Source organism: Sinohyriopsis cumingii, chromosome 1 (assembly GCF_028554795.1).
Source record: "Sinohyriopsis cumingii isolate HCF-2022 chromosome 1, ASM2855479v2, whole genome shotgun sequence".
NCBI lineage: Eukaryota > Metazoa > Mollusca > Bivalvia > Unionida > Unionidae > Sinohyriopsis > Sinohyriopsis cumingii.
The window spans coordinates 176,831,162-176,843,194 of record NC_142961.1 but is presented as its reverse complement, the minus strand read 5'-3'; the positions used below and the strand labels follow the sequence as shown (position 1 = coordinate 176,843,194).

General features: G+C 35.1%; 1 protein-coding gene across 3 annotated transcripts in view; it reads right to left on the bottom strand.

The window, feature by feature from the left end:
- The window catches only part of LOC149808447 (leucine-rich PPR motif-containing protein, mitochondrial-like), a 162,202-nt gene that overhangs the window by 60,862 nt on the left and 89,307 nt on the right, over positions 1-12,033 (bottom strand). For all 3 annotated transcript variants that reach the window (XM_089977347.1, XM_089977366.1, XM_089977356.1), the window contains exons 23-25: positions 7,956-8,160; positions 3,710-3,840; positions 11-120 (exon numbers count right to left, since the gene is read on the bottom strand). In XM_089977347.1, coding sequence (XP_089833473.1) covers positions 11-120; positions 3,710-3,840; positions 7,956-8,160 — 446 coding nt within the window. The remainder of the gene's footprint in view (positions 1-10; positions 121-3,709; positions 3,841-7,955; positions 8,161-12,033) is intronic.

Sequence of the window (12,033 nt, the reverse complement as noted above, 5' to 3'; positions counted from 1 at the left end):
CTCCAAGTACCTGCAGAGCTCGCCTGGCCTGTGGCACCTTGCCACACTCAAGAAAATTTCTCATCAAATTAACAAGAATCCATTGGTCCTCGTCTGCATCGTGAAATAATTTATCCACCACTGAAAAAAAAAGAACGAATTGAAATATAAGCATAACTTACTTCAAATGGTACATACACTTAAATAGCAAATGTTCACCAGATCAGTCTTACCTCCATACCTGGCTCATGATGTACATGACTCCATACCTGGCTCATGATGTACATGACTCCATACCAGGCTTATGATGTGCATGACTCCATACAAAGTACATGACTCCATGGTAGGCTTATGATGTACATGACTCCATACAAAATACATGACTCCATAGCAGGCTTATGATGTACATGACTTCCTACCAGGCTTATGATGTACATGACTCCATACAAAGTACATGACTCCATGGTAGGCTTATGATGTACATGACAACATACAAAGTACATGACTCTATGGTAGGCTTATGATGTACATGACTCTATGGTAGGCTTATGATGTACATGATTCTATGGTAGGCTTATGATGTACATGACTCCCTACCAGGCTTATGATGTACATGACTCCCTACCAAATTTATGATGTACATGACTCCCTACCAAATTTATGATGTACATGACTCTATACAAAGTACATAACTCCATAGCAGGCTTTTGATGTACATGACTCCATACAAAATACATGACTCCATGGCAGGCTTATGATATACATGACTTCCTACCAGGCTTATGATGTACATAACTCCCTAACAGGCTTATGATGTACATGACTCCCTACCGGGCTTTGATGTACATGACTCCATGCAAAGTACATTAAGTACATGACTCCATGGCAGGCTTATGAGGTACAAGACTCCCTACCAGGCTTTTGATGTACATGACTCCATACAAAGTACATGACTCCATGGCAGGTTTATGATGTACATGACTCCCTACCAGGCTTATGATTTACATGACTCCCTACCAGACTTATGATGTACTGTAAAGCTGGAAAACGTAATTAAAAGTTCGGTATTTGGAGTGTGCAGCAACAATAAACATTATTTTCAACTGAAAAGTTTGTAAAGTACACATAGACTTTATTTACCACTAGTAAAGTTGCACAAATTTTAGTTCCAAACTATATCCAGCTCAATGGCTTGTTGCTATCTCTCAACTTTACATAATTCCTGGAAATTCGTTTTCCATTTCACATGACAACGGCTATCATATTTCCCGCCACAAGCCATACTCAAATTGGCATGTGATGTCCAATAAACATAACTGTCTCCCTTCCAGCTTTTATTCACAAGAATCTGAATATTTCTTTTTATTTTCCTTGTGCTGATTATTAACACTTTTTAAGAGGCTTATTTTCCTTGTGCTGATTAACACTTTTCAAGAGGTTTATTTTCCTTGTGCTGATTATTAACACTTTTCAAGAGGCTTATTTTCCTTGTGCTGATTATTAACACTTTTCAAGAGGCTTATTTTCCTTGTGCTGATTATTAACACTTTTCAAGAGGCTTATTTTCCTTGTGCTGATTATTAACACTTTTTAAGAGCCTTATTTTCCTTCTCGTCTTAAACATGAATCACTTGCTGGATGCCATTTTTTTAAAAATTCTATGATTAACACTTTGAACATGCAGATGCTTTGCATGAACAAATGCAGTTTAAAGTGTCTGATGTGCTGCTGTAAAATTAGTCTGGTTCTCTGACCAATTTCACTACTTTTAATATGAAATCCATATTCAAATCAAACACAGAAGAACAAATTTTACACTGTACAAGCCTTGCACAAAGTTTGATAACTGTTATTGTAGGCAACTCAGGATATTATAAGAAAACCATTTTTTTTCTGTTGGTTACAGTGATCTTGACCAAAATCAATGGAGTTCTTCCTACCTCTGTTCACGTATCAGCTTGATATTTGTAGGAGGAGGATAACGAGTTAATGAGTGTAAACAAAACTGGTACAAAATGGTTGGACAGTCAGTACAACATAATATACTCTGCCTTGTGGCATGCGAATAAAATACATAGGAGCAAATATTTGTCAATATGAACATTCTTAGATGATGACCATAATGTGCAAAACAATACAGTGACCCATACAAATACCAACTAGTTGTGTGCACAAGATTATGCCACACATTGCATTTAGTTACAAGGAAAAATAATGCAAATAAAACTTGTAAGAGCAAAGAGATTTGTCAACATAAGCATCTTCAGGTAAGGATAACAATGAACAAGCTTAATGATGATCTAATGAAAACTGAGGTCAGCTGCAATCATACAATCTGTCATTAAGCTTCAAGGCTAAAAAGATAAGTTAAAACAGGAGTCCCTCAAAGGTATTGATGGTTTACAGGCCAAAGAGAAATTAAAGAAATTCAGAACAATACCGTTTCCTCCTTTAAACCACCTCCAATATTCTTAAGCTTTAAGAAAACTTTTAATTAGCTTCTGTGGTGGATATACTGGATGTCACACTGGTACCATTTTCATTTAGGACCAACAAGAAAATGTTGAAGAAACCCTATGTTGATATAACTTTCTGTTTAGGAGCAACTATAACAAGATTATTCAAGATGACTGCCTTAGTCACCATATTAGATATATGATTAGAACCATTTCCATTTAGGACCAACTTGTATCATAAGAAGTCTTTTGGTGAAGGCACAATGTCAACTTGACCAACCATCAATGATATGCAGTGATAACAAATTTTCAAGGGGAACAGTGTAGTAGCCATACTGGAAGTCAGACTGACACTAGTTTTATTGACAACTAACTAGACAACACATTAAGTCTTTTATTGAAAACCCATGCTGATGTGAAGGAACAGTGGTAACTAAGATTTAATGATTGCCATTGTGGTGGCCATACTGGACGTCTGAGCAACACATTTTTCAATTAGGATCAACTAGACATCATACGAAGCCTTATGGTGGTGCAAACTTATGTCAATCTTAGTATCTGTTCCTGAGGAATAGTGACAAGATTTTCAAGATTGACACTTTAGTAGCTAATCTAGATTTTCAAGTAGCACCATCTTCCTTTAGGACCAACTGGTTCATGGGATGAATGTATATGAAACAAACTTGTGCTAACAGATAGACAGATGAAGGACAATACACCATCTCCTAAGCTCTTCTGGTCTGTAATCAGTTGGGCTAAAAATTGCAGAACCAAAGCGATTTGCAGACATGCACATCTACAGGTATGACCTTCCACTTCACCAAGTTTCATTGCAATACATGAAGAACCAAAGGACCAGTTGCTTCCAAAAGACTTTTTAGGAGGAGGATGGAATTAAATGACACAAGGATTTCTGGTGACATTGCCAAAACACACCATTCACTCTAAGTCCAACACAGCAATACTTCTTCCTGACCTTTATTACATAAAAATCCTACAATCAAATATTTCAACACCCTACCTCCACCTTGAACCATTATTTGGAATTTCCTGAAACTTACTCAAAATTCAATATTTTCATTTAACACTGAAAAACAGCAAAATACAATTTCATTCTGTCCAGCACAGTTGTCACTTCTGCAAGAACAAACAATTTGTTGTCAACATATTTTGAAATAGCCATGTACTACAAACATTACATTAGATTAAAAATGGCAACCATTTCATGTAAATATAGCAAAATTAAGTAAAGATCAACACATCAACTGACATACCTTTCTGGAGACCCTGTGCATCATCCTTTTGCATGAAAAACTTGAAAGCTTCATCAAATACCATGATCATTTTTGTCTCCTGCTGTTCAGACAAATATGCAACCATCTCATTGATCTTCTCTGCATCACCACTGAAACAATGGCATCATACAAATGCTTTATCTTACTGTATTTACAAGTTGATTTACCTAATTATTCAACCACGCAAACTTTTAAAAAATTCCGGCCAATATTTACTAAGGATAACTTTGAGAATGAGGGATACAAGCAAGAATACATCTCCCATCTTCACCATGATAATTAATATCATTCTGTAACACTAGTACTTGACAGAAGCAAAGGAAAAACTGATCAAGGTAAAAAAAATTTGGTTAGGAGTGTAATACAGAACATGAATGATCTTAAAGGCAGTCTTTCTTCATTTATCCAAAGTACAAAAATTATGGGATCACATTTAAGGACTTTCCATGTACTTGTTTTAATTTTTTCCAAGAGCTCTTACTGTATTTAAGTTGGGCTCATCTTCAAAATTATAAAATAAAGAGACGTTTTAAGTCCTGAAATTATTAATTCTGCAGTTGTCTATTTGCTCCTTTGTAAAGCAAATCACCATGTCTGCTGTACTTGTATGCTGAAGAAATCCAAAATACCAACTTAATATTCCAATATTGGATATAAACTTCTATCTGCTGTGCCAAAATAGATGATTTTTTTTTCATATTTACCAAAAGTTCCTCAAAATGTCCTGCTATATGCAATTTTCCTCCCTCCACATGAAAAATTTGAATGTTAAGAAACATTGCTAACAGTTTTTCGATGGATTCATCTGATTTAAATGAGCTAGGACTCCATTATTACTCTATTTTGTATGCGTATATTACACTTTCTGCTTTCATGGTACCAATCTGAGATGTTTCATTGTGATGGCATGACAGGAAATCAGGCCCAAGTATGGGATTTTAAATATTTATCTGTAATTGCCTGACCAGGAACTCGGGCACAAAAAAGGGATTTGAGGTGTTTTATTGTAATAGATTAACTGGAAGATGGGGCCCCAAGTAAAGGATTTGAGACATTTAACTGACTGCTTGACTGGGAATTCATGTCCAAATAAGGAATTTGAGATGTTTAACCGTGATTGCTTGACTGGGAATTCATGTCCAAATAAGGAATTTGAGATGTTTAACTGTGATTGCTTGACTGGGAATTCATGTCCAAATAAGGAATTTGAGATGTTTAACTGTGATTGCTTGACTGGGAATTCATGTCCAAATAAAGAAATTTGAGATGTTTAACTGTGATTGCTTGACTGGGAATTCATGTCCAAATAAGGAATTTGAGATGTTTAACTGTGATTACTTGACATGGAGATTCAGCTAAAATAAGGGATTTGATCCACCAGATGCATCATCTAGGGACTGGATGAATGTGTAGCCAACAGGTATTTTTTCAAAATTCTTCCAAACAAGAGAAGCCATCAAAAACACTAAGGATTATCTTTTTAAACTCTCATATGCAAGAAAGTGCATATTCCACTATTTTTTCACAAATCTGGTAACTTATTACACAAAAATTTATTGCCATTATCCCCTTTGAACTCCCCATCAATGATTATTTTGGTTCCATGATCCATCTGCAAGTGAACTCGCATTTCCTGATAGCTAAAGCAGACAGAAATCTCCGTTTTCTCCGCCTTTCGCACTGGCTGGTTTATTGACAACAGCGACACCTAATCGATGCTTTGCGAAGTTTAAGTACAAAACATATCCCAATCTGCTAAAACACTAGATAACAGTGAAAGTATCCAAATAAATGCTTGAAGGTGTCGAACAATTATTATTGCTCAGTTTTCCCTAAAATAAAACAAGTAAAAATTAAACATATACTAAAGAGTCAAATGCAAGAAAAATTTTAAGGCATGCTAAAGGATGTATGCATATATTTAAAGACTCTTCAAGGACTTTTGATACTTTTTCGAATTTTCGTGGTTTTTTCAATATCTGTCTGAGCGATGTTTATCAGATCAATAGAAGAGGTCAATTATACCATATAGTGGCAAAAAAATCAGGTATATATGATCCAGAGAGAGAGATATTTCTTCAATTCAAACTCCAGCTTGTAAGCAATTAGCTAAGCAGTAAGCAAATGGTAATTTCACTGGGAAGAGAGCCTCATTCAAATTACATGGCAATTATCATGTAATATGAATGCCTCTAGAAAGAGAATATACCACTGAGAACATGCAACAGAAGTGAAATTGCACTCATATCAATGAACTTCATTTAATAAACAATCTTGTGCACAATATGAACTTTAAATATTAAAACGTTATTCTTCCATGAAAAATTAGCTATAATAATAGGATATATCAATGACTACAAATGGACACACTGCAATATTTGGCTGAGCTTCATCCAAGTCAGACAATTCATTATTAACTGAAAACTATAAAACACTATTAACATTAGCTTGATCAAACAGATAACTTCTATGTGTTAGCTCCAATCTATCAAATCCCTGATGTCATGTAAATTTTTATAAATAAAACCTAACTCCCCACAAGTCATGTCCATTTTCTTAAATCACACTGAATTATGCTAAAACAGCAATCCTGTCTGGATCACATCGCAAAAGAAAAGAGAATTTTACTGTTTGTAGTGGGGACCAATGTTAATATGAATAGGTACAGTGTTTCCCTTTACCCTCATTTGCGCTTCAGAGACCCCCAAATTTTCAAGTTGATCCCCAGTTTTGATACCAAAGTTTGTTTTTAACTCAGTCTGGCCCCCAGTTTTGACACCAAGGTTGTTTTTGACTCTGTCTTGCACCCCTAGGGGATACACTGGGTACACACATTTTATTTTGATTTCCAATCCAACATTGGCTTCTCGCATAAGCCAACTGTTTTTTGTTTTTTTTTGTATTGGCAAGCTAAGACATTCTTTATAAACTGCCGTTTTCATGCCAACCAGAAGGTCAGTCTTCTGTTTCACAGTTAATCGGTAGTATTTTTCTGTCGTGGTGCAAAAAATATAGATCGGTGATTATTTTAAAACTGTGATGATTTTGTTTATAGAATGGATTAAAGTGAAGAAGATACAGTTATCGTATGTGGAATATAAGTTTGGGAGAGAAGAACATAAATGTAGATTTTATGATTCTGAAGAATTGCACACATAAAACAATCCTGATAAAATAATAATAATAATAACAATAATAAGAATAACACTAATGATATTTTGTACATGGTATTAGTTTAAAAAAATCAATTTTAAAAGGTGACCTTTTGTACTGAGGTCAACTGTGTACAAAGGCCAGTTTTGCTTTTCCAGCAAGTGGCCACTATTGATGGGTTTGACTGTACAACATAACACAAACAAAACATTCTGTTCCACAAAATCACTTTTAAAATACATAATGAAATTTCAAGGCTACTAAATTCCTGTAAAAAATAACCAAAAAAAACCAACAATTATCTTATATAACTTCTGAAAAACCCAAAAATGTCTCTTGTTTACTGGCATGCTCTTACTCTTAATTTTGTGAATGATACAGAAAAATAATTTATATTCACAGAACTGCCTACCCCAGCTGGGGTTTAATAAAATAGCCATAAATGTACTGGGCAAAAACTATTATTTTCTTACTAGACTCACAGTGCCTGAGGCTTCTGACTTTTAGACCCCTGAATCCAAAGGTTTCTTTATTACCAGAAGTGAAAGCTATTAACAAGATTTCATTAATGAACAAGCTGTGAAATGACACTTACACAGCAAAGTCCAGTTTGGATTTTTTATGACACTTACACAGCAAAGTCCAGTTTGGATTTTTTATGACACACAGCAAAGTCCAGCTTGGATTTTTTATGACACTTACACAGCAAAGTCCAGTTTGGATTTTTTTATGAGGATGGCTGACTATAGTCTTCAACTTGTGTTTATTTCTTGGATAACATTTTTAGACAATGCTGTAATATAAAGGCACAATCTTGACATGGGCATTCTGCATGAACACAGGTAGATGAAGATTCAAGGTAATAATTTTAAAGCATGTCTGGTTTTATGTAAAACTTGAATGAGTTTAGCATAAAAACTCAGATCTGGACAGAACAAAGACTAGCCAGTATCCTCAGTTGACCAAAACTAACATAACTGAAAAAGTATTGCTACTGTTCCATTTGCTCAAAATTTAAAGATTGATGGTAAAACTCAAAAGGGTTTGGCAGTCTTTATTTACACAGTCTTACCCTTTGACAACAGCTGCCATTACATCCCCTTGGATTAAGCTGGAAAGTGTGCCGTCCTTAAAAACAGATGCGAGCCTTATCACTGCATCTTTGCCACCTTTCTTCCAAGCTGCTTCAAAAAGTCTTCTGTACAAATTATACTGCTGGTGGTGAGATTTTGATTCAACTTGTAGTGGCTTGTTTGACTCCAGTCTCTTTATGGCCTCTGAATGAAAAAAAAAAACAAAATAAGCACTCCGTCGAGTATGATGATTTGCTCTAACAGTAAGAGCTGGATATTAATACATCAAGGTTCACACAATGAACTGACCAGTACACAATGATATCTAACTGCATCCTTGCCAGAAAAATAAAAGATCCATGTGTGCCTGATATCACCCACCAGATTTATATAAGAGGCAACTATTTATTAAGCAGATTGTTGTTGTAGTGTAAAAACACAGCTATGTGATCTCCAATCCTATACACTATGTTGATTTGACCAATTTTGCGATTAAAATGTTAACAGAAATGGTGTTGAAAGAGTAGTGTCACAAGCTCTGCCAATCTGATAACAAGTTCATTTTAAAGATAATAATACAATTAATATGCACAGATTCACCAATAAACAAAATAAAACTCATCCAAGATCTTGATCAAATAAACCAATGCGCCAATATTTTCTTCAGCAAATCAGATGTAAATATCATGTTATTAATATGTACACAACATAACCTAAGACTATGACAACATAAACTTGTCAACCAAGCTGGAGTAAAATTCAATCAAAACTACGTTTCCGGAGTGGAAACAAGCTGTCAGATACAATTTTACCTTACAAAAATGCAAAGGTAATGCTTATAATTAAAATCATCCAACACAATAATGATATAATAGTAAACAATTTTGATCCAAATCTAATCATAAATAGTCACTAAGGTGCTGACTGGTGCCAATTAGATGCTGTGTCAGCTTAATATAGTTTGATCTCACTTATCATCATACTTATGAGATTTTCAGTTACTAAATCTGATCGAAATCCGTAAAAAAAAGTACTGTCTCTTGAGTGGATGAAAGCTGATACAATTCATTAATATGCATTTCTCTCATTCACAAAATAACTTGTCCAACATCTTGATATAAACCTGTTTACATAGTTTGATCCAACTTGAGTCAGAAATACTCTTCTTGAGTGGTAACCAGCTCAGCCAATCTGATTTTAAGATTACCTCATTTATATGCAGATATATTGCTCCTTAAAAAACACATCTGACATCTTGATAAAATAAGCCAATTGAAAAAGATCCAATCAGTCTCAAAAAAAAGCAATGAGCCCATCAAAAAGTGCACAATCATATTTGCTTACTGTGCTGGATGGAAGGACAGATGGACACAAGCAGAGAGGTTGGGAATATAAAAAGTAATTCAAGAGATTGGGGGTCTCAAATATGAAAATAAAACTGAATTTCTCATTATCAAATGAGTAAAAAATATCACACCCAAATTATGAAATGCACAATAAATTTTAGGTTTTGAGATTACATGCTATGTTAAATACTCTGAAAAAAAATGAGTAGGTGTTGTCACACTAGATACAAGGTCAAAAATATGCAAAACAATATGATCTAGAGACAATACTACACAAGGTCACACAAAATTATCTATTTGATCATGACTGTTAATGCTTTTATTTGTTGTAGTTGTTGATGTTGTAAGGTTTAACGCCATTTTTCAGCACACAATATGCTATACATGGCAGCCAGTATTAATGGTGGAGGAAGAACCTGGGAAAACCCCGGAAAGAATCAACGACCCATGATAAGCTACTGGCAAGCTTTCTCACATACCCACATTAGCGGAATCCGAGACTAGAACCCATGCAGACAGGTGAGATGGCAGTGATCCGTAACGGAGAGCGCTTTAGACCACTTGGCCACTCAGGACCCCCCAATACTTTTAGTAATCATGGCAATATTTGGTAGTAGACTGGCATCAACTGCATAAATCAGAAAGTACTTCATACCAGGACGTTCTGTACCAAATTTGGTGACAACTGGTCAAGTGATTGGTGGAGTTTATAATAGCAATTACTGATGAAGACATTATGCAGACACAAAGGCTCTTTTGGACTTGTGGCCAGGTAAGTTGTTACTGTTGTTGTTGTGGGGTTTAATGCCATTTTTCAGCACATGATAGGCTATACATGGTGGCCAGTATTAATGGTGGAGGAAGAACCAGGGGAAACTCCAGAAAGAACCACCAACCCATGACAAGCTACTGCCAAGCTTTCTCACATACCCACATTGGCCAGGTAAGCTAATGCCACAAGTTTCTTTCTCTCTGTTAATCTAAACAGAGAGCTTTGGGGTTAAAGCTTATGTCAGAAATTTTAAATGGTATAGATGTGTCTAAATAATATCTGTGCTGCTGTTATGCCAAAACATAAACTACAGTTAAACTCATAACTGCAAATGATATCCACATCTGCAGCTCAGTGAATTTTCCTCTGATCATATTGAAATGAAGCAATAATTACCAAATTTGTTTTAAGCACTAATGATTTCAACAAATGGAGTCTTCCACAACTCTGTTTCTATATGACAAATTACACTGTCAGCATGTATGGAACATTTGGTGTTGTTCTGTATGCTGATACATATGGTAATGATTAAGGTGTGAACAGAATTTGCTAATTTTAGATATATGTCAAGACTCTCGTGTGCAAATTCACAGATACAGAATCATCCACGATGCTGAGCTTGATGAACTTAATGAAGATGACTGAGGAACACCAACAGTTACTGATTTAGCTTTAAGTAAAATTCCATGTTCTTTTGGCCAGCATATCCATACTATTTGCTTCAAAGTGACATTAAAGTACACTGTTAATTTATTAGTATTCAAGTGAATAGACAGCAAGTGACTGACTAATAAATTTGTGATGACACAGACAAGCTCATCACAAGTTACATTAATAAAAACATGAAAACCAGCTCATAGCTGCCAACCTCCGAATACAAAAATGCTGACTGCTTTTGATAAAAATACTGATGTTTCAGAAACAAATACTGATTTTTAAAACTTTAATGCATATGTAACTATTTACAACATATACAACAATCAGTAAAGTAGGTCAGTGCTTTACATAATTTTTTAATGTCAAAGATGCATGTGTTGCACACTTATACCTTCCAGACATGTTTCATTCAGGTGCTCATTCAGAAGGTGCAAGAGTGCAACACACTCAGACACAGGCTGTTTATAGGCGCCTTTTCCAATCATTATCGATTCGAATGTACCAACTTTCACTGATGATCTCAATTCTGTGTGATTTTCTTACTATACTGTTTTTGTTCTAGCATAGGAGTAATACTTTGCGATTTTACTGTCTGGAAAATGTATGTGAAATAAATCACCAGTAACACTAGTAACTGAAAGAGGAAGGTTCATTTCTAAAAGAAATTTAATAAACCAAATTTTGATTGAATTACATCAAGGTTCTCTCTGGTATTTATAAACATCGTAAGTTCAGGCTGAGTTGTGTATGATGAAGCAGCAAACTGATGTTTAATAGCTTTTCTCTGCTCTTGTATTTCATGGGCGCCTCCATGCCCAGTAGCAAAATCACATTACACAATTTGCAAAACGCAGAGTTTTCTCCTTTACTAGATGGTTTCACAAATCTAAACAAGACGGCACAACTATCCTTCCAGTTCTGTTTTCTTGTCTTTCCAAGAGAAAATTCTGAGTATTCTGCTTTCCTCTTCAACATGATTAGAAGTTGAATATTATGAAGATCAGATACAGTGACAGTGGTAACGGTTTGCAAAATCCAATATGGTGGATAAAGACTGGCATGGTAGCCTTGATTTCAAATGAACCAATCATATTGTAGAACAGTATTCCTATATACATGCGATATATTTCTATCAGACAGGAGCTGAATGCCCGTTCTAAACTGAAAATTGCAAGGAAAGCTTTATTTTTTTAAATTAAAAAAATATTTTTTGCAAAGAAAATGTACACCCGTATTCAGGTCCAAAATACAGAACAAATATGAAAAAAACGAGACCCGTAGCAGCTATGCCAGCTATGTACC